Below are 24,471 nucleotides of genomic sequence, written 5' to 3'. Positions count from 1 at the left end.
GCACGTTTTCATCTGATGACTGAACATTTGTCTTGGACCAGCTTTTCCCCACTTCCCCCACCTCTCATTCTCTGGCAACACCATCATATTCTCTGTTCCTATGAGTTTGATGTTTTTATATTCCATGTATAAGTGAGATTATGCAGTATTTGTCTTTTTCTGTCTGACTTATTTCACTTAACATAATGTCTTCAGGGTCCATCCATGTTGTTGCAAATGGCAGGATTTCCTTCTTTATATGGCTGAAAATTATATGAACATATATGTATATATATATATATACACATCCATACATATAATGAATGTGTATATATTCATAGACATATGTGCATGTGTATATATATGTTGTTTCTGTGACTACTGTGAATAATGCTTCAATAAACATGGGAGTGCAGATATCTTTTCAAAACAGTGATTTCATTTCCTTTGGATATATACTCAGAAGTAGGACTGTTGAATCATATGGTAGTTCTATCCACTCACCTCAATTTAATGCTTCGAATTTGAAAAAAAAATTATTTTCCTATCTGCTTCCTTAATTTTCCAGGTAATTTCAGCCTAGGTTAATACAAATATGACCACTGTCTTTTATGGAACCTCTAAACATTTACACAAGGATAAGCTGAAGTGTGGATTTGGGGATATCAGACTTCCTGGGTTAAAATCACGACTCCTTTACTTGTATAGTCTTAGGCACATTTGGCTTATATGCCTTATTTTTCTCTGTTCCTCAATTTTCTCCTCTGTAAAATGAAAATTACCATAGTACTATCTCATAGAGCTGTAAGTTTCAAATGAGATATTTCATGTAAAACTCTTAGCAAAACTAAGTTATTACTCAGCTCTCTGATGGGCAATATATTTGCTATCATATGCAGAGCTACAGTATAAAAAGTAGTGGTATGGGATTAGTGGGGCATTATTTTCTTCTATACTTCTTAGTGTATTAATTTAAAGCAGAGAAGCTTAGCATTTCTACAAAAATATTTTTATTGAAATATATCAACAGAAAAAATGCATGTAATATAAATGTATAGCCTGAACTGATACTAAAACTCCGTGGTACTCTTAAAACTCTACTAAATCCTAGAAATCAGTGTCTGGCACCATTTGGAGACTGAACAAAGCAGGAGTTTGGATATTCCAAGTGCCTCCCCTGCTGGGTCTAAATTGGGCTTCCCAGGAACTGCTTTAGGCACGTAGGTACAAATGCAGCTGTGTATATTCTACTTGGATGATGAAGATGTAATGGTTGATTAGCTGAGTTTATCTTTAGAGCAAAACAAGAGCGATATTCCTCATATGTTATAAATTAAGACTATTTCCTACTGTCAATAAGCTCTAGTACACTATTATCAAAAGCTTTATTAATTTTACCTTGTTATTAAGACGGTGACCTATAGTACATAGGTTTAGTAATTAGTAATTTAGTTTAGCCTAGACATCCCCAATTTTGTCTCTCATTTTTTTTTCTAGCTCGTAACAAGTAAAACAAGCTCCTAGAATACTGGAATTCAGTCAGTTTTTCATTCTGCTGTTTTCTTTCATGCTTGACATGGACCAGGCTTTATTTCTTGGTTTGCATGTATATAGCCATAATGACTACAGCCTTAAATATGACTCTGAGGAAGCCACAGGCTCACAGCCACCCAGAATATATTCCCAAACAGCTGCTTTGACGAGTCCTTGTTCTCTAGGCCAGCACTCCTAAGCTTGATGCAATCCTTTGAAAAGGGGGATGGGAAGCAAGTATCATTTTCATGAAGCCACTGTATATACTTGAAATAGGAAAGAAAAATCCTCTTTTAATTCCCCTCTCAAGTGTACATTTAGCAAAGATAAGTTTACTGGGCCTTCCTGGATGAAGAAGGGGGCCTGACTCTGACTGAAGGGAAAAGACTCTGAGATTCCAGGTGTGGACATTTCTCAGAGACAGAGCAGCACAGTTGAAATAATTCCCTGTCGAGACTCCATGATAAGGGAACACTCAGCAACATCAACAAGGTGGAGGATGTTGGGGTAGACCACACAGCTGATAATTATCATTTTTCCCAAAGCCTCATGGGCTTGGAAGCAACTTTTAACTAAAAGTAGATGTACTGAAGTTAAGAATACGCCTTCATCAAATCTATGATTTTACTGTACACCCGTTGAGCAGCATCAAGGCCCCAGATGAAATCAAAGTGGTTCCAGTCTGGCAACAGCTTGAAGTAATGGAGATTCCCGATCTGGGGGAGTACCCTGGCCACGTCCTCGAGGGTCACAAGAACATCATTTCCACCAGCCCAAACTGCAGTGGGCACTGTCATGGTCGTCAAGTCGTACAGTGGGGGACGACTCTGTGGAAGAGAGAGAAAGAGCATTCATGAGAGGAAGCTCCTCACAGCAACAACCAAATCCAAATGAGTAGAAAGGCTGCCAAATCAATATCTACCAAGTTCACAGTTCAGCCAGGCCCTGAGGGAAATAGGAAGAAACCTGCAACGGTCCTTATCTTCAAGGAGTTTAATGAAAAAAGGCAAGATAACCAAATAAACATTTGTGTACAAAGTAGGGTATGTTAAACGCTGCAAGACAGTCCACAAATACAACAGAAGCAAAGACAAAGAAGAAATGATTTCCAACTTGGGATTTTATATAAAAAGAAGTCATTGAAATGACTCTAGCGATGGTTGGATTTTGACAGATAGGAAGGAGGGTGAGAGGCCTTCCTAGCAGGCAGGAAGATCATTCATTCCACAGTGAGGAATAACAAGCTTTCCTGTATGTCCCCAGATAAGAAAACATGTGAAATAAGATTGAACATAGACAGTCAAGTTCTAAATGCCATGCTGAGGTATTTGGACATGCTTCAGAAGCTTTGGGGACAAAGCAGGGCCATTTCTCAGAGCTCTGTTTTAGGAGGACTGTATGGGTATCAGTTTGTGGAATGCCTTGAAGTAGGTCCAGAAAAAATCTAGGAAAGCAGAATGGATGGTCCACAGGAGGGATAATTAAAGCTATGTGGATGGCTAAGTTCTCCAAGGAAGAAAGAGAGAGGGATATAAAGAATCTTGGAGGTCTGCTGACATTTGCAGACTCATGGGAGATAAGAGAGTAGCCAGTATAGAGCACAAACAGAGCAATCAAAACAGGAAGGAAAAAAATCAGAGATCATTGTGTTACGGAAGTGCAAGTTAGGGGACTGAGTTGCAAGGAGACTATGGTAACTCTGGTTTTCATAAGGGACAAGAGTTCATTTAAGATACTAAAAGGAGCAAGAGTGAAGAAAGGATGAGAAGAGATGAGGTCAAGGACACAAGACCAGGCTAACTTGGAAAATAAGAGGATTTTCATTTTCTGAGAAAGAAAGGAAGGATAGAATCAAGAAGACAGACACATTTTCAGGTGGGTAAGAGGGAAGTTAAGAAATTTCCTTCATGCAATGAATAAGTATTAAGAGCCCAGTGAGTGCCAGGTACTCTGCTAGGTGGGAAAACATTGGTTAACGAAAGAGAAAGAAATCCCTAGTCTCATGGAGTTTGCCTGGGTTAGTCTTCTTCTTCTGGAAAACAGAGTGAGCACAATGATTGTGCTGGAAACTTAAGAAGAGGGTGAACTGCAGAAATGAGAATGTAGTAACAATCGACTTCAAATGATCTAAAATCACAAACAAATAAAACAGGATCAGCCTGGAGTAGGATAGGACTAGCTAACTGTTGAATTCTAAGGGCATTATCACATGCATATCACATTTTACACTTCAATCTTAAAATTTTATTTGTGATTTTTACATCAATAAAGCTGAAAAACAAAAGTACTTGATTATAATGATCTTAACTGCATTTGTGATACCTTTTGTTCCATTTTCTTTTCAACGCAAGCAATATAAAACATGTTTGATAAAAATAATGAATGAAAACAGATGTGCGTGAAATCCAAAATGAGAGCCTCCTTTACTCCATCATGTCCATTCAATTAGCCCTTTCTTTCTTCCCCTCTCTGAAGATAATCACTTTATCTGGCCTTTTTCTCAACATTTGTGAATATACATAGTTTGAGTACCAGGAGAAAATTTCTGTGGGTAATGGAAATGTTCTATATCTTGATGGTGTTATGGTTACACAAATGAATATATTTGTCAAAGCTCATTGAATTGGACACACAAAATTAGTAAATGTTATTGTGTGTAAATAACATCTTCATCAAGCTGATCAATAATAGTAATGATAATATCCACAGCTCTCATAGTTGTCTGAAGAGCTAGCAGAACCATTTCTCTAATAATTCAATACATTCCTAAGAAATTGACTAGTCTGATTGACTGTTGTGATGCTCAGAAAGAACTTAATTTATTTTTGTTTGCACTAATAAGTAGTCTTAAATATGTCAGTCTGGGTAAATATTGAAAAAATTAAATTCAATGTGTTAAGTTCATATGGAGAAGCCCAGACCTCGCCTTTGAGAAAAAGAATGATGGCAACAGGATTATTAAAAGCACAGGAGAGCTGAAAGACTCTATAAACTTTGGTGTGTAAAGTTAAAAGGTAAGTGATGCCTTAAGACTCAACTCTTCATAGTGGATAATACTCTTTTAACATTCATGTAACATCTCACTGGTATCAAGAAATGTGTATTCATTTACTCTGTAGATTTTTGTAGATTTTTCTAAAACAATTTTCATTATTATGTACCATTAAAAATTATGTTAAAAATACATCAGTAGCATTGGTTATGTCTTGCTATAACTGTAAATAAAAAAGAAATATTAAAAGTTATGTAAAAGAAATGACACTGAAAAGACTAGAATGAATTCAACAATATATTGATACATCTAGTTATCTCTGGGTGGAGGGATTATAAATTATTTAATTTCCCTAGTATATATGCTTTTTTTCTCCTAGATTTTCTGCAATGAGTGTTTATTAACATCAGAAAATTTTCAAGAAGCTCTGTCAGTGTGAATACCACCAATTATCAGATAGGATTCTTCTCACTCGCAAATAATTTCTTACCACAATGTCTCAAAACCACCCTGCTGGGGGCATTCTGAGTAACTCACCTGATTGTAGTGACGCATGTTCTCAGCTTCACTTCCCCAGTCGTAAGCTCTGAATTCATCAGATCGGTAAAGCTGAAATAAGTGTTTTTTTTTAAAGAAATATAATATTCAGAATAAGAATCATGAATGATAACAGCAAATCTTAAAAAAACACACTACACTGGGAGGCTTCTGGACCACTAGAAAGGTGGAAATACGTTTTTACCACTATGAAAAACAAGGTCAAGAGAGCAAGGATCTCCCTTGGTTTGAAGGAAAGGCTCATGGAAAACCAAAACTCATAGCAGGGAGTCAAATCTCAGATATTTCTCTCTTCGGGGAAGGCTCAGATTCTTGAGATTTTCCCAGTTTCCTTCTTGCTGTAGCTCAGGGCCTATTTCACAAGCTCCAACTTAAGATGGGGCTCACTTATGTTACCTACGTGATCTGCACCATTCCTTGCCCTCTCTCTTTAAATCCAGGGAAGTCAAACCATGAAGACAGTGACAAGAACAAAATGAAAGCCAGGTTCTAAGCTTCTTAGAGGAGGCCTGCTAACTCTGTCTTTCAACATCTAATGAAAATAAGGATTGGAATGGTTCCCACAGCAAAGACCCTACCTGTTTTATGTGCAGGATATTCTGTACCGAAGATCCTGTGGGAGCATGTGACATATACACGTCCATCCGACTCTGAAGGGAAACAAACCACATGTTACAGTAAGGATCACCTACGGAAATAAACAATGCTTTCCAGAAACAGAAAACAATTCTGCTAAACATTAATAAACAAATACTGCAGTACTGAAAATAGCAAGGCAAAGCATTGACATAAATCTTAATTCATGGCAGACACTTGAACATGAGTGAGTAAGGGGCTGTCCAGGGGCGTACTTTGCTAGAAAGCAAACCGGCACTGATTTTGAAACTAGAAGATGGTTTGTTTATTTTGAAGTAGAAGAATCAACGATGGACCTCATGGAGGAAAGGTGTTACGTGCAAGTGGGAGTGGAGGTGTGTGGATGTGCGTGGACAGGCTCTGTCACAGATCAGTACATCAAGAAACCTGGATTTCAAGATCCAACGCTGTTCATTATAATCTTCATGACTTTGGGCAAGTTATTTAATATGTCTGAGTTTCTGTATTTTTGTCTATTAAATGAAGATACTAAAAATTGTGCTACCAATTTGGTAGACTCTTGTGAGAATAAAATAAAACATTGTGAAAGAAAAGGTAATAATCATTTCTGTGTGTACTGTACTTCAAGCTTTATAAACATTATAGAGATTACATTATAGAGATATAATAGTCATTATAATTTTATATCTCAGAATATAATAAAGCCAATCAAGAGAACTATTAAAAATCTTTACTTTAGAATAAGTGAGCTTTGAGCAATGTTTCCTCATGGTTTTTGGAATAACACAACTTAGTTTCTTGAAGAATAGAAGTAGTGTGCTGGTGGAGAAATGTTTGGGACTAGCTTCACTGCCACAGTCTCATTTGGCTGTCATTTGGAATATGACAAAGATAACTATCCAACTACGCTCCTCTGCAAATGTCAATTCCTCCTCCTCTTCCTCATGCTTCCTCCTCCTCCTCCTCAAAGTCTCAATACAAGGAAACAGAGCTGGTGAAACAGGACTGCTGCTTCTTCACAGAAGACGGATTCCATCTCCATTGCATTCTGTCTTGTAATTTCCAACTTAGGTGCTGAGTTTTATTTGAAGCCAAACTCACCCAATATGTGAAGGCACATGTGAAATAAGTTCAATGCTTGTATGTACTTCTCTTCTTTTCTAGAATTTTAGTTTCTAATGCACTATATTAATTACAAAATCAAACTCACTGTAGTAGGTGATGGCTGATTATGAATATGTGAATCCCATTGCAGAACACTCATTTTCCTAAACCTGACCATGGATGCAAGGTCTATTTATTTATTCTGTTTCCCAGTCTTTACATTCACGGTTCATTAAATTCCTAATCTATGCATAGCAAATCTCTGCCCTTAAGGGCTTAGAATACCATATTAATTTATGCAGTGTAATAGACACATCAAAATAAGTCAAAGGAAAATTGTAATTTCTTAAAACAATGGTCCCATGGTCATTATACATACCATATTCATATTTTTCTTGTTGAATCCAGCCCATAAGGACATTAATTCACTACATAACACCCATAATACTTTATTGTTACAGATTTTGATAGAAGGTGGCTTCTCTGATTTATATTCTAAAAGGAAACCTTTGGTACCAAAAAGTCTCTGTAAAAATAAAAAAAATAGTTATCCTTTCCAGAGCCATTTCCAGACTTTTTGACCTTCTCATTATCCCAGGAATATGAATTCTTGGGGATCAATTTGCATTTGTATTCACTGTTGCAGTCAAGGAGACCTCTTCACTCAGGCAAAGTAACTACTTATAAATCCCTCTGCAGCCAGGAAAGATAACCAGACATAATTTACAAAGAGATTGTATAAGAACCCTCAAATCCAAATTTGCTTCTTCATGGTGAAGCTTCCCTGTAGCTTGCCACAGTATTCTGTAATCAGCCTCATTTTTGATTTCTCATTAATTAGCAAGAAAAGCAGGATGGTTTCTCCTTAGGGTTAAATATCTGCTTTAATAAACAGGAAAAACAGGGTTTTCTCTATTACCCATGTGTGCACTGGTTTTCTAGTAGCGTCCCAGATTAGCTCTTATGCTGAAAAGTAGAGAGTGGTGCACCAAAGACAGGTGTAACTGGACAGAATAGACATTGTCATGGAAGGCAGCATAGTAAAACTTCTGGGCTTGGGAAAGGAACCTCAGGTGGGGCATCTCTGATGAGAGAATTAGAACAAGCAGCATGGAGTGGTGGGAGGGGCCAGGGAATGGGACTTAAATGGGTGGGAAACTTGACAGTAGGGGATATGAAACACATAAGCCAGGGACAATATTTGCCTCAGACCCAATCTTTGTAGGCAAAGCAAGACATAAGCAAAACTGGTGTGTTAGAGACAGATGTATCTGTCTCTTAATTTAATTTAACTAATTTGTCTGCTCAACTCCGTCCAAATTTGGAAAACACTGATATCAACACACTTTGAAAGAGAACTATCAACAGCACAGAAGGGAAGTTACCTCATGTGAGCTCACAATAACAATACATCAAACTATTATCAAACTAATCATTAGGCCCTATGGAAATTCTTCCTTGTCTTAGCTCACAATTAATTTTTTCCCTCATTTCCACTGCTTCACTGTAAACCAGAGCCTCATCTTATTGTGAATTACTGATATGCAATTTGTCTCCTTGACTTCATTTCGGCCAAAATTTATTTTATCCTTCACCCCAAATTTAAGGAACAATCGTGGTAAAAATACCATGTTCATTGTGCTAATGACCTTTTTAGAGAAAGAAAAAGCAAACGGAAATATAGATTTAATGGATAAAATTCCAAATTCACAATTAGTAATCAAACTGCTTTTCCAATTGTTGGAAAATAACCAATAAATATTTGAATAAATAATTAAACTGTAAGACATTGAGGCTTTAAAATCATAGCTTTAGTAAATGAGAGCAAGCTCCCATATAGGAAGGGTTATATTATTCAAGTTTATCTAACATCAAAGTCAGGGACATCTGCAATCATACAAAACTAGAAAAGTCTTCCATTTGGACGCTGTGAGTTTACTGACCTGCCCAGTGGAACAAGAATGGAAGAAGACAACTTATGAATGGACTTTAAACTGACACAGCACAGAGCTCAGCTAGAAGCTCTGATATCAAATACATAGTCAGGTCTGTTAATGACAGAGCACCATAAATTGTGAATGAGAACTGTAGATACTGTGGTACAGGCACGGACCCACATGGGCATGGGTCAGCACCTAGTTGCAGAGTCTGCTTTCTACAGGTTTCATCTCAACTTCCTATTTTTACTTCATAACAGACTTAAAAGTAATAAGGATCTATGACCCAAAATGAGACCCTTGGATACATTTTGGTGAAATGGAGAGCCTACCTTGATTGCAGAACTTGGAAGTAGGAAAAAACTGGTAAAAATGCTCTTTGGATATTTGAATGAGACCACGGGACCCAAGGCGAAATTCATTTTGATTCTTTGTGCCACTTCCGGCATGGTGGAAAAGGCCACAAACCCTGAGGGAACAGGAAACAAGACAATCTTGTAAAAATGAGACATACACAATGTTTCTACTAACAAAAATGGGACTTTGTCCTTCTATTACAGTGGCCTTGGGAATGAATTGGGAGACTCTTCTGAGTTATTCTGCAAAGAAAATCTGCCTTCAGGCCTCTCTCCTCTCAAGTCCCTTTTTAAAAGACAATTCTGGACAATTTCACTTGCTTGGGGAAAGTGAGGGAGTGAAGGATAAGCTGCTGAAGCAACTACTGCCGAGTGAACTATGGATAACCTCACTTCCAAAGCATGGGGTTAAGTGCTGGCAATATTGCCATCTTACCCCCAACTCTGAGTTACCAGAATGAGTCCCAGAGCTTTCAGATGTAAAGAATCAATTCATGGGAGGTGACTCAGATCTTTCTGCAGCATCATCGAGTTATTCCAGTTTCTCTTTCTCACAACAGAATGAGATTTCATTGCTCATAGTGCTGCACCAGATGCTTAGCAACCCTCCAGAATTCTTCCTGCTTCCAAGAAGGAAGGGGATTTCCCTCTGTCCACCATGGTCCCAGGAAGAACCAGGTGTCTCCATTTGCTCTGATCTTTAAGCAATAGCACTGTGCCCATTGCTAGCTCTGTGGGGATGTGGCTGGGGGATCAGCTCCACACAGAAGGGGTTATGTGGAGTTTCTGTGTATTCAATTCTCCAAGTGCCTTTCCTCGCCCCCTACCACTGTGTGTGTGTGTGGCCATAGCAGAAGCTTATTTTTTATCCTCTGAAATTCTTATTGAAACCGTGTTGGCCAAGAAAAGAGTTTTTAATTTTTTTATCAATTTACTGAGCCATTGATACAAGACTCTGAAACAAGCATAATACCTCCATCTAGAAGATCTCTGTGTGTTCTGGTGGTCACCCTCACTGGGGAGTCTTATTATCACTTAGTGAGCTGGGGCCAGGATAGCTAAGTGCCCCGCAAAGATTGGGTGGGTCTTCCCCATAAAACAAGAATTGCTCTGCCCAATGTGCAAATAATGGTCACTAAAAACTTTTATGTCCTAAATGCAATGCAGAGCACTGATGATCAATTTTTCTGTTTTCTTGGCAGAGCAGATATAAGATCCTATCTAAGTCTTACCCACTTTTCTAGACCCCATTCAAGTCATTTCTTCCTGCTCCATTCGATGCCTAGGCACCTCGTGGAGAAAGTCAAACTGACCTGGTTTGAGTCTGTGTTCTTTCTGTCTCTTACGTGCAAAGAGGCCTTGAACAATCCACTTAATTTCTCTGAATTTAGGTTTCCTCTTCTATGAGACAGAAATAATAGCAGGATTGTTCTGAAACTTAGAGAGTATTATGGGAAAGTTCCTAAACACGGTCTCTAAACCTAGTAAATGCTTGATAAGTGTTAGCTATGATGGTGTAATTATCTGTCTGTTAGTGACATTTTTTGAGGGGGGTATCTCCTGTTAGTTCTTTGATACCCTTATAGAATGTGCTCTCTGGTGTTCACTGCCTATTCCAAGCTTGTAAGCTGCCAATCAGTATAAAGCACTGATAAATATATAATTCTTGTTGATGATAAGGTAACAATGAGACTACTATAAGAATGCATATTGCCTCTTGCACAGTTTCACCCCTACTTAAATATTTTTTATGTAAATAGATTTCTTAAAATTGGAAACTTCAGTGGAAGATCTCTAATTCACATTTTTAATAGTATGGATCCTTTTACATTTTTACTTGGAGTTAGGTTATTAATTCCCACCCCAAAAGATCTATGTAATCACTAAGAAGTATATTTTCAAAGAGCAGCATCTTGGTCTCAAAATTTTTTATATGTTCTTACATTTAATTGCTATTCTGTAATATTAAATTGCATGCTAAATAGATAAGCCCAGTTGATTTATTATAGTAAGCTTATGTGTTCCAACTCAAAAAAATGTGATCACATCTTTTTAATTTGTTCAAACATAAATATAAGCTCCTCCCTTTTATTTATGCATTTTTTCAAATTCCATGTGGATTTGAGGAAGCTATGACTGATGTGTTCGCATATTCTTCAGGGATTACTTTATGTCATTAGGCTTTACTTTTTCAGCTCAGAGGGAGTCTAGAAACTTACTCTCTGGATACTTCTTTGGATTTTGGGTACATGTCATTCTGGGACATGGCATCACTGTTACAAATGTGTTCAGAAATGAGGAAAGATTTGGCCCCCATACAGTCTCTGAAATTCAGGTTTGTGGTCACCTAGGACACTAGAGTTATGTGCTAAACACAGGACACAGCAGTAAGGACACTATCAATGGTGGTAACTCTGATCCAGTTTAAAGGTGAACTCTTAGAGGACTCTGACCCTTGTAAAATACTGACTCTCATAAACATACCTATTGTAGTGCCAAGTGAATGTCCAATAAAATACAACTTCTCCTGCCCAGTTTTATGTACAATGAAGTCTATTATTCTTGGGAGGTCATATTTGGCCATTTCATCAAAACTGCAATAAATAAAACAGGGCTTATCAATACAACTAGGTTTAAAATCAGAGCATTTGTTCACTTATTTTTACACACAGAATTCCGTACTGTCCACTCTTTTGGTGTATATGTCATATTTATCCAACTATATGTAGGCTATTAGCTTTTGTTCACCGCATTCATGCAGGTCACTTTCTAACAACGGGAATGATTCAAGGCTTGTGCACACTATCTGTGGTTCAGTCTTATCACTCCTCCTCTTTACTCCCTTCCATTGTGTTTCTTTCACTTTTCTTTCCCATCTAGTTTGCATGCCTCTACTTCAAACTCCCCCTACTCCGGGGACCTAACACTCTTAGGACCATTTTAATGCCCCACTTTGGAAATAGAATGGATTGTAAATCATGATTCCAGCATTTACGAGCTGAATAACTTTAGATTAGTTACTTATATGCTCTAAGCCTAAGTTTCCTTATCTGTAACATGAATGTAACAGCACCTGCTATATATCAGAGATGCTCTAAGGTTTGGATAGTGTTAAAGAAACGACGCTGGCTGCTGGTAGGCACTCAGTTAGATGTTGTTATTATTAATATTTCTGTCCATGTAAGTGAATATATATTCAACATACACCAAAACCTTATAGTACCAGTTCAGCTGGCATTAACACAGGAGAACAGTTAATACATCACATTTAGTGGAGTCAGGTAAGCCCTGGGTGAGAGGACCGTTTGTGAAAACAACACGTGAGGAAATCTCTAGATTGACATTCCCAAGGATGAAAATTGTGGTGCCCGACAGTAAATAAGATCTGAGCTCCCCTCCAAGGACGGGTGACACAAAATACTTCCTGGCGCTCGCCGCACTGCCCCAAAGCTCTGACCCTAACAATTCATTCTACCCTTCCTTTCTCCTCAGCCTGTCAGGGGGATCTGAGCCTTTCATCAACACCGTGGGAATGTCCACTCTGTTCTAGCAGTGGGCTTGCATATGAATAGGGACTTTGGGCCTGGGAAGGGAGGCCTCCTGGTGACAGCGGAAAACACTTGCACTAAAAGAAACAGTCACATATCAAGGGATGCTTTTCCATTGCCCATTAACAAGGTTTTAAAGACCTCAAATTGGAATTTTCCTGAAAACGGTGTTCTCTACAGTTCAACCAGTTTCTCTAAATAAAAAGTAGTAGTGATACACATCATTGCAAAATTGATTGGCTGTCCAAGAAAAAAGACTTGTGTTAGCAGCACCAGAATGAATGTAAGCTTTGAGGGGGTAGGGACTTTGTTCACTTTTGAATGTTCAAAACCTAGAACAGTGCATACATTAGGCACTCCATAGGTATTGAGTGAGTGCCTACATTGGTCATAAAAATTTCCTGAGCTGTCCCTTGTGACATACTTTAAATGTATTACATTGGATAGAATTGGATGTTAAAATAATTGTATTAAAATGATGTAATTTGCCTATGTGGAGAATCAGTGGAAATCACTTCTTGCTGTTTCTGTCCTTTGAGATGTTAGTAAGAACTACAAGGAACTGTGATTTCAAATATCATAGATTGTCATTAACATCATTCACACTATTATATTCAAAGAAATTGTCTCCAACTTTCTTTATGATTTGTCTTAGATACAGTTTACCTAAAGGCCCAGAATTTCTCTTCAGTCACTGACAGTGTTTTGTGTCTTCTTGACCAAGTGTTGCCCCGACTGTTCCCCATCCAGACGTCATAACCTGCATCTGCAAGAATGAATCCAAGGCTCCCATTGGCATAATTCTCAAGCCAAGAGGCATTGTCCGCAAACAGCGCATGTTGCATGTACACAACTGGCCTTGGTCCTGAAATAAAGGGGGGAAGAGAGAGAGGAGAGATCTTTAGATAAATAGATAGATAATGAGAAAATAACTTATGATAAATAAAGCATCTCAGGAATATGACAGAAACACACACATACACCTCACACCAGAAAAAGCAAAAACCAAAAACAATATTCACTGTTTCCCTGTCATTAATGAAGAGCTCTTGATCACATAAATATTTTGAGCACATACTTTGCACCTGGTGTTATGCCAACTGACTGACATGTAAGAGCTTATTAAATTCTTATGATAACTCTATAAAGTAGCTACTCTTTTGAGGATCCTCATTTCACAGATGTGGAAACCACGACTTAAGGTAATTAAGTGACTTTCCCAAGGGGTCGCCCAGCTAGCAAGGTACAGAGCCAGGACTCGGGCTGACTTCTGTTTCATTTCAAACATGTGTTTGTAACTGCTCTGCTCCATGTTTTCATGTTTACATATCTTCTGGGTTTGTCTCACAGAGACATGAAAGTGATGGAGTTTTATGAAGTCCTATCCCTCTTCCAGTCCTTTCTCCACAGGGGAAGAGGGAGTGTACATAAATGGACAATCACTAATTTTTCACCAAACTTCTAACCAAACCCTGAGTTTCAACCCACTGGAGAGCATTTGAAAACTATAATAGTAAAATCAGCTCAACATTCCTCTGCCAACTCTCAAATTCCCAATGGAGAGAGTATTCATTTGGGGAGATGAGAAGGACCAGGTTAAAATGTTCCCGAAAGGCACTACAGTTTAGTTGTTAGGAGGACAGGCTCTGGAGTCAGGCTGCCTGGGGTTGGACCCTTGTTCTGTCACTTGTTATTGGTTTGACTTCATCTATTTCATAGCCAGTTTGCCTTAGTTTCATCATCTGTAAAATAACTATCAATAGTATTGACTTCGTGGGGTTGCTGCAAAGTTTACCTGACTTAAATTAATATAACGCTTTTGGAACAATACAGCTAGTAAATGATTTTTAATTCCAAGTCTTCCCAAATTCTCCCTCTTGGAGCAAAACCATCCCTTGGAAAAGTTTTCTTCTTCTGTATTCCATAGTCCCCTCTCCCCAATCCCTGAAGGAGATTTAGTTGCCAGAGTGTTGCCAGATTTATCAAAAAACAAACAAGATAAACAAAAATACCCAGGAAGTCCTATTAAATTTGAATTTCAGGTAAACAATGAATAACTTTTTTGTCTAAGTACTATATCCTCAAGTGGGACATACACAAAAAACTTGTTTGTTGTTTATCTGAAATTCCACTTTAACTGAGTATCTCACGTTTTGTCAGATAATCACATTTTTCTGACCAACATCACACCTTCCCCCCTTTTGTAAACTCTTGAATTAAACATTTCTTTCTTGCAGAGACAATGGCAAACAACATGAGGACAGCCACCTCTAGATGGAGATGGAGGCGGTGGGGGATGTGCTGTGACAATCATGGTAGATGATTTGCCACCAAGGCTTGGCAGGATTTTGCTCACTCTCTCCCCGCTCAGAGGCTCTGCAGTTCTCCATTCTCCTTTACAGAGGGTAGTTCCTCTGCATGTGCATGGCTGGCCCCTCATCCTAGAATGGGGCCATGTTAACCCCATGTTCTTTCATTCCACAAACCATCGTTCCCTCAGGTCAAAGCTTATGTGAAAGTTATTGTTTTTCTGTCATGGAAAACATTTCAAACATCAACCATTTAAGTTGGATTTTTATCCTGAAGAGGGAGGCCTACTGAATTTAGTGGGGGCCATAGAGACTCTTTGGGGGTACCCCATAGTCAACCTCATACAATCTAGCAAATCCCTTTCCAACAGCGAGAAAACTCACTTTCTTGGAATGCAGCAATTTATCACATAAGAAATTAATAATGAGCCAACAAAATGTGAGCTCTACCTTTGCACTCACACCCTAATGAGCAAGCCTGGTTGCAGTCAGCAAGACCAGTCTTGCCCTTTGTAGTTTTAGGTTTTTGGCTGTGTTCAGAGTATTAGAAAAGAATGAGACTCCCTGTTAACCATTTAAAGACTAATGCGAGATTGATTCCCATACTGTGAAAGTCCCCGTTTGAAGTTCTCTTTCCTCCCCTTGAAAAAACAGAGGGCCTTAGACTTATAAAAAATGCTCAACATCATTAATCACCAGAGAAATGCAAATTAAAACCTTAGTGAGATATCACCTTCACATGGCAGAATTGCTACTATCAACAAATCAACAGACAACAAGTGCTGGAGAGGATGTGGACAAAATGGAACCCTAGTGCACCGTTGGTGGGGATGCAGATTGGTGCAGCTGCTATGGAAAACTGCATCGAGTATCCTTAAAAAAATTAAAGATGGAACTGCCTTTTGACTCAGCAGTTCCATTTCTAGGAATATACCCCAAAGATATTGAACATCAATACAAAAAAATATATGCACCTCTATGTTTATGGCAGAGCTATTGACAATAGTCAAGATTTGGAAACAGTAAGTTTCCATCACTGGGTGAGTTGATTAAAAAGCTGTGGTACATTTTCACAATGGAATACTATGCAGCAGTCAAAAGAAGAAATTATTATATTTTGCAACAGTATGAATGGACCTGGAGAAAATTATGCTAAGTGAATTAAGCCAGTCAATGAAAGACCAATGCCACATGATCTGAATATGTGAAATCTGATGAACACAATAAACTAACAAGACTGTGACAGAAGCTTAGATACCTAACAAAAACTGACAGCTGTTAGAGGCAGGGATGGGATGAGAGATTGTGAAGGGATTTAACAAAGAACATTTACGCATACCCGTGGAGGGGGACAATATGGGGATTAGTTTGAGGTGGGGAGAGGGCAGAGCTGAGGGAGGGAGGGGGAGGAAAGAAAAATGAGAACAACTGCAACAGCTTAAATAACAAAAAAATTAAAACGTGCTAATGTAAAATTCAAACAAGTTTTGAGAAATCAGTCATGCTCTTAAAGAAAAGCCAGCACTGAATTTTAGTCACATGCAGTCCTTCTTAGCAGGAGAGACATTCTGCACCTGTGCTGCTAGTAGCTCTTCTCCCGTGGGGAATCCTGTTGATGCTGAGGATGTACCCGTCTTGAGTGACGACCTCATACTCCTCACTGGGGTAGCCATTGTAGGTGATGATTTCGCTCTGCCCCGTGAAAAGACAGTGTTAGCCAAACATCTTCTTTAAGTGTTATCAATAGAAACTAGAACAAATCATCTGGTATGTGCTTATTGGAGTAAATTATCTGTAATCTGTAGCACTAGGTAACTGTAAAATTAATTGACTACATAAAGTCTTGATAAAAAAGTAAGTAGAATATTTTTAAATGTCTACTATTGGCTTTTTTTTGAGGGGGGAGATAATATTTAGCATTGACCCATTCTGTTGATAAAACTATATTCTCAAGTCAATTGTCTTTTAAGATCCTTTTTTGGTTAAAGATAATAAAATCATAGCCAGTAAGCAGCAGTCATAAAATCATCCGGGTGGCTTAAAATATAAATTTCTAATATTCTTGAAATATAAATTGTTTATAAAAATACAGTTCTGCTTTGTATTACTAGAAAGTATTATTTATTCAGCCAAAAGAACCGATCTACCTAGCTTGACATTTGGAGAAATGTTAAAAATCTCCTGTTTATATCTGTTTTCTTATTAGAGATTTTCAGCTATAACAGATCCTTTAATAATTTCATAACCCATTAATCTGCTTTATTTGATGTTCTTCAGAATTTTCCATGACTTACAATATTCATCCACACTTCAGGGTTTGCTTCGTTTTCGAAATTAAAGAATCTATCACCATTTAAAGTTCCACAAATCAAACAGGTTGTTGTTAAAAACAGCCACATCATGGGAATGCCTAGCATAAAACATTTAATATCACAGATTAATGTCAAGGATCAGAGTGAATTAATGAAATCAGTATAGTACCCTAATAAAAAATTTAACTAACATCCTGAGAAAGCTGACAAAGTGTGGAAGGGAGAAAATACAGTGAGCTAACTCTGAACATCATTAAAATATTTTTTCACATAAAAACTACCTTGATATAGTCCATTTCTGAAAATAAAATGAATTTTAGTATGTATGAAGTCTTATTTTTGTCTTATTTTAATCACAATTTTTCAATTATTTTAAGTCTTTGTTCACCTGTGAGTTGCCAGAACATCTAAAAACTCACACTATGGCAAAACTAAAAGTGGAGGTAGCCTGCAGTCTCGCCAGCATCCCACAAAACAAACAAGAACTGAAGCTTCAAGCAAACAAGCTCACCATAGGTTTCTAGTGATGTGATTATTTCTCTTGTGGTCACCCAAATGGCAAATTTTAAATAAAAGTGCAATCTATACTCTGTGGCATGGCTTAAATCATGTCTCTTCAAAGGCCAGCATTATCTCAGTGTCCAGTGCTGGTCACATGAAAACTCCTCTGGCCTGAGATTGAAGTCCAGCTGCACTACAAACGAGATTCCTAACCTCGGGCGAGTTATTTTTAGTGGCGTTGTCTCCTGGCTTCCTTGATGGTGGAATTAAGATAATCATGTTACATGGTTATAGGGAAAGATTACAGGTTAGAGAGAGGATTAAGTGATAAATAAAACACTAAGTGCAGTGTAAACTCTTTCATTACTTAATCTAAGAATGAGGAAGCGAGTCATAACAGAGAGTCTTTGCTCTAACAAATTAATGACTGACTTCTAGAAACTCAGAGTTTACTTTTGAAATGAAACAACCTTCCATCTATATGGTTGAAGACACTTTTATATCTGTAAATGTTATATAATTTAAAATACCTTTGAAACAAATAATAGACATCTTTTGAATGCTTGGCCTGTGCCAGGCAGTGTTCTGTTTCACATATGTTATTTAAACCTCAAAAAAGCTCCATGAGGTAGTTACTGTTATTATCCTGATTTTATTAATGGAGAAAAAAACGAAGATTCAGAGAGATTTAAGATCTGCTCAAGGTTACAGAGCCAACAGGTGACAGAAATACAACAAGAACACAGGCAGCCTCCCTGCAGAGCCCGTACATCTGACTGCTGTGCCCCACTGCCTCCTGCTAGTGATAAATCTTGATCTTACCTTGTTAAGTGAGCTTCCCCTGCTCCCAAGGACTCCTATGGGTTAGGAACCTCTGACCTTGGGCATGCAACATCAGGCTGCAGAATGAGATATGGTTGCAGTGACAGTTAGAAGCTAGGCAGATAAGACAGGCACGCCCAGGGCGTCTTCCCAGCACACCGAATGCCACAGTGCACTTGTGGATTGGGAAACAATGGTCTAAACGACGCCAAATAACCAGTTTGACTGAAATCTTTCATGTTTCCACTGAGTGAGTGTCTACCACTGCTGGGAGGATTCAGCAACATTTTGAAACCAGTGAGTCAAATGGGGAAGTAGAATGCATTCAGGATCCTAATACATAAAATCAGACATGATAATAGCTACCTCCTCAACCCTACAGCATTACTGTGCGAGTCAGATGAGGCAATGTCCAGTTGGCGCTTGAACACCACATGTTCAAACTACATGGGTCCACTTATGTGCACATTTTTCAGTAGATATTGTAAATGTATTTTCTCTTCCTTATGATTTCCTTAATATCATTCTTTTCTGTAACTTACTTTATTGTAAGAATATAGTATATAATACCTATAATGTGCAAAATACATGCTAATCAACTATTTCTGTTATCAGTAAGGTTTACTGTTAACAGTATACTACTAGTAGTTAAGTCTTCAGGGAGTCAAGCATAGACTTTGACGGGGTAAGGGATCAGTACTCATAACCCCCTTGTTGTTTAAGAGTCAACTATATGTGAAAGTAATGATGTCAACCATCTAGTGCCACGAGACCAGTGTGCCACAAGAATTTTTAAAATATGCAATACCTAACTATTTAGTCAGAGTCACTGACCTCTTTTCCCTTAGAATGTCAAATAAAAAAATAACAACAGCCAACACAACAATAGCTGTCTGGTCTGACTATCCTGTCTTGAATCATGAATATATGGGTCATATAATAAAGTTGCCTCTTATTGGTCATGTCGCATAATAAGATTGCATTCTGATTGGTTAATTCTTTTCTTTTTTCTGATTGGTTAATTCTTAGTACCAGAAATCCTTACATACAAGTAAAGGCATTTATTTGATTTTTTTAAAAAATCACATTAGAGCAAAAAGGGTAGGTGATTACTGTTTTTTTGGCAAGTCAATAAAAATTATACCTATTTTTGTCATATCAGCAAAAATATATATATTTTTTGGTGTGTGACAGAACTTTAGTAATTAGTGTACGTGTGTTATGAGATGAAAAAAGTTGAAATTGCTGAGCTGGTGTGTAGGCATGTGAATGTAACTAAATTCACAAGACGAGCCATCCTGACCCCCAGCTCTTGAGTCCAGAAAGACTTTGGAACTAGCCCTGTGGCAGAGGAAACTGACCCCTAGGTTAAAGGGATTCAACCTGCTGTCAACCTGGGCAGCAACCACTGGGGAGCCAACACACCGACCTTTCAGCAGCTGCCCTAAACAAGGTAGAGATGGAGACCCGAGGAGAGTAAAGACAATTTAGCCTTAAGCACCACCTGACATACTAGACAACAGAGGCATAGTGCCTCAATTTTTTTACTTCACTTAGCCTACCTTTAGAGCCCAAGTGGTATTTAAATCTCTTCCATCTTCCAACATGAAGAAAGGTTAAATTGCTATTCAGTATGATACAGGAGTTTTAGTTTTACTAGTTTGGACTCATGATCAAATTCTTTCAAAAACAAAGATTATCCATATTTGTCCAAATCCTAAATCTATCCAACTTGTGTGAGAAATTTTATGCCATTTAAACTAAGGTGGAGTGAAAGAAAGCACTTGGCCTGTTGGAATAGGTGGAAAGGTCAGATACCAATCTGTCCTCAGCCTTGGATGAAAGACTCAGCCATGCTTTGCCATGATGTACAGCACAGCGGCATAGCTGTGTGGACTTGTCTGGGATCTCTCATGAATTACGACTTTAAAATCAACCCTTTCTAATAAGACCAGTGGACTCTTTGGAGACTTCTAGGAAACAAAGTATTATTATTAATGATGATTTGTTGCCATGACTTATTGTGGAAATAGCATAAATATAGTTAAACTTCTCAGGCTTTTACATACTGTGTAGACTAGCTTAAATCTCAAAAGAATTTCTACCCCATTGCCTCCTTATATTCCTTCCTCAACACTGAGGATTATTAAATACCTTCTAATGCTTTTGTTTGTATAGCTACAAAGCCATATCAAACAAATGTGGCTAATTTTTCCACAATGCTTTCACCATTCTTTTTATGTAGACTTGTTATTTCAGTAATTACTTAATATATTGAAATGAATTAAAATAAAATACATTGAAACTTTTTCCTTGGCTCTGTGAAATATAAAATGAGAGTTGATAGTCTCTAAAAGCTCAAATTTTCCCTGCTTCCCCCACCCCCTATAAAGCTAGATGACATTAGAGCTGGAAAAGCATGTTAGCTAAAATGTCGATTAACGTAGCTTTTCAAAAAGGCTTGTATTCCTGATACGTTGGTCCAAGGACCATGTCCAGCTTCAGCAAATTGTTTAACGATGGCTGCCCATTTGATCATTAAGATGGCTGAAAATACGTAGTTGAACATACATCCTTGAACTTGATATCTACCTGGGGAAAGGATTATTATTTTTTCCAATGTTCTAATTCAAAATACGTTTGCTATTACACCTCATTTTTTTGTTTGCTTCATTCTCCCCAAAGACTGCCTTTTATTAGCACATGACTGTATTAAAGGGGGCATAACTTCCCCTTCAACACAACTCAAAGTAAAAAAAAATTAGGCATAACCAACAAAATAAAAACTACTAAGAATTTTAGGAAAAGAAATAATTTGAAACTTTACTCCCTTGAGACTTTGTATGAACAGGACCACAGAATTTGTTGCTAGTTCACTAGGCAATTTATCTAATTCATTATGCATCCTAAAATTCAAACAGGGCCCAATAATAAAGCCATAAGTGGTGTGTGTGTGTGTATAAAATGATCAATTAGCATATTTTTGGCTTTAGGAAAGGCATTTTAAATTACATTTTAAATTTAAAATTTTTTACCCATAAAGCATAGTTGTCAAAGACTATACTATCTATAAGAAACAATGCTGTTTTTGAGATTACCTGTTAGAGTGGAGCATGTTCTCCTTAGTGTTGGTGTCAATGCATCTTCATTTCTACTCCACTACACTGCTCCCATCTCCCAATTTAGTGTGGCTCTGGCAAAGAGGTAGAAGACAGAAATGACAAATAAAAATTTCTACCTATCATAAATGAGTGAAATATTGAAGGTTCTTGAAAAAAGGCCACAAAAAGCTAATTGAACGTTTACCCACCCCAAACCAAATGCTCAAAAGAAAGATCACTTACATTTAAAGAGAAGTTATTACCAGAAGTGCTGCTTATTGCCTTTGATGACATCCACGACCCAGAGTGCCAGGATCAGGACACTATCAGTGACAAAGGTCAAAGGTTTGTGAGAATGAAGAGGAAGAGCCACACCATCCAATGGGAGGAAATTTATGCCATCCATTCCTCCAAGCAGGTTTACCTGCCTAACTGCTTACTTAATGTGCAGAATTTATGTATGGTATTCTAGATGAGCTAGAGCTCATTTTGTATCTGAATTCCTGTAGGAGGTATATTCAAATGAAGATTCTTTTAAAAAAAACAACATGCAGAACACTCAGCCAGAAATTCAAGTTGGGTCTAGTTTTTAAATTGTCTCAAGAATTTGCAAAGGTAAATAGTGATTAGAATGTAGGAAGAGGTAACAACGGCTCTTTTGATACATGCTCCTGTTTCTTTTCAGAGTTAATTTCCTGTTTTGTGCAGTTACTGTTAAATCACCTTCCAATTTCCCCAGCACTTCTGAAAATGGGAAGGTGGCTTTTCAGCGGCACAGTGTCTTGATTTGTCTCCTAAACACCATCAACATCAAAACTATTTGTTGAGTGAATGAAGAAATGAATGAATGAATGATTGTGCGAGATGAGAGGTTGCTTAATTACTGAGTCATACTAACGATGTTAAGCTACCAGCTTGGCTATAAATTCTAATGTATCTCTTTACTCTTACATATGTTTCAAACATTTCTGAACATTTTTATATGGTAAATTTAATAGGAGAAAGTAAATCATAGGAAAAATCAATCTTGTTTTGTTTTTGTATTAAAGTGGAATAAGTCTACCATTATTCAAATATTGCATTGTACGAATAAAAAATTACTACTCAACAATAGTTTTCGGTCAGTTAGCCGTATAATTATCCTCAAATGTGAAAACTATGGCACAATCTGATCTTTCACACACTATACTCTCTCATATCTCCATACATAAAAAAACTTTATAAATAAAGAATTATTCAAGTTTTTGTATAAATAACCAGATTTCTTAGGCAATAATAACCTTATTCTTGATTGTCTATACCAGTCCTGTCCAAAAAAACTGTAATGTAAAATATATAAAAATTAATTTTCTTATAGCAACGTTTTAAAAAATATACAGAAACAGGTAAAATCCATTTTGTATTATATTTAATTTAAACCAATAAACTCAAAATGTTATCATTTCAAAATGTCATCAGTATTATTGACTTTTCATTCTTCTCCTTTTTTTGCACTTAGTCTTTGAAATGTGAGGATTGTTACATTTTCAGCACATCTGCATTAGGACTAATCACATTATTAGTGCTCAATAGCTGTATCTGACTTAGTGGCTGTACTATCAGCCTCATGTTTGTTTTTCTCTACAACTTTTCTTCAACCAGATTCTTTATTTTTCCATGTAGTGCTCACCCGAGATGGAATTTGTATCATATATTCAACCTGAATTGAATATCTGCCTACCGAGCTTCCTCCTATCTGAATCATCAAACGTGTTTTTTGAAGTGCTTGGCCCCTGGTCCTCAGCTGAGTTTTGAGTACTGTTGTCTAGCCAAAAGATGTGCACAAATATTTTACCTACGGTCATTTATCAGGAGTACAATATCCGTCAATGATCTCAAGGTCAGTCAATCTAGAAAGTTAGCTTGTTCTATTAACTCTACTTCAAAAACAAATGCCAAACTATTATTTTAAAGTTTTTATTAATGATTTAAAATTTTCTGACCAAGATGTCATCAAAGTTATGCTAGCATTTAAAATCATTTACATGTTTGATAATTTCCCAGATCTAAATTTTCTATTTCTTTTATTTTTTTATTTAATCTTTATTTTTTTCTATTACCATTTAGTCCCTTTATAGCAATCCCCACACTGTTGCCCATGTCCATGAGTACTTTTTCCTTTTTGCTCAATCCCTCCACCCCCTAACTTCCCCCTCCCTAATTATCTGTCATCTGCTCTCCATCTATGAGTCTGTCTCTGTTTTGCTTGTTAGTTCAGTTTGTGCATTAGATACCACATATGCATGAAATCATATGGTATTGATTGAATAAGCACCAACATAGCAACTTTCTTGAGAGGTTTTGCTTGTAGATCATGGGTATCAGCAAAAATTCATTATGGGTTCTTAAGAATCTTTAATGTAGAATTGGGAAAATGTTTGTCTATGGCTAGCTTTATGGCTCCAAATAGAGTAGACCTTCATCTCCAGCTGGACTACAGCAATCTTCAAACTAGATTCCCTACACGCATCTAATTCATTCTCCACTATGCCAATATTATCATTGCTTTAAATCACACCTCTGACCTGATTCTATTTTGAACACTCTTGAGATTACAACTTGTTAATGGCTTGACAGTCACAATTCTCTGAGTGTTTAGGAAGACCTACAACCAGGCTCAACCTGCTTCTTTAAGTTCCGTACTCCCTGTCTCCTTGTGCTTCTTTAATTCTCTTCAGCAAGCCATCTCCTTGCCACCTGGGCCATTCCCCTGCCCATAATATCTGAGAATTTAAAGATCTCAGCCACAGTTTCATTTCCTCAGAGAAGATGTCCCTGTCCAC

General features: G+C 37.4%; 1 protein-coding gene across 1 annotated transcript; it reads right to left on the bottom strand.

Moving 5' to 3' along the window:
• Positions 1 to 529: 529 nt before the first annotated feature.
• LOC114497720 (lipase member N) lies at positions 530 to 18,741 on the bottom strand. The gene is made up of 10 exons (XM_028513604.2): positions 18,549 to 18,741; positions 17,208 to 17,323; positions 16,488 to 16,605; positions 13,271 to 13,469; positions 11,541 to 11,650; positions 9,033 to 9,169; positions 7,143 to 7,289; positions 5,641 to 5,712; positions 5,042 to 5,113; positions 530 to 2,339 (listed from the first exon to the last, which is right to left on the bottom strand). Exons 2-10 carry the CDS (start codon positions 17,313 to 17,315, stop codon positions 2,106 to 2,108), a joined length of 1,197 nt encoding a protein of 398 aa, XP_028369405.1. The 5' UTR covers positions 17,316 to 17,323; positions 18,549 to 18,741; the 3' UTR covers positions 530 to 2,105.
• Between the last annotated feature and the right edge of the window lie 5,730 nt (positions 18,742 to 24,471).

This window comes from Phyllostomus discolor, chromosome 5 (genome assembly GCF_004126475.2).
Source record: "Phyllostomus discolor isolate MPI-MPIP mPhyDis1 chromosome 5, mPhyDis1.pri.v3, whole genome shotgun sequence".
Classification (NCBI taxonomy): domain Eukaryota; kingdom Metazoa; phylum Chordata; class Mammalia; order Chiroptera; family Phyllostomidae; genus Phyllostomus; species Phyllostomus discolor.
This window is presented reverse-complemented; position numbering and strand designations above follow the sequence as displayed.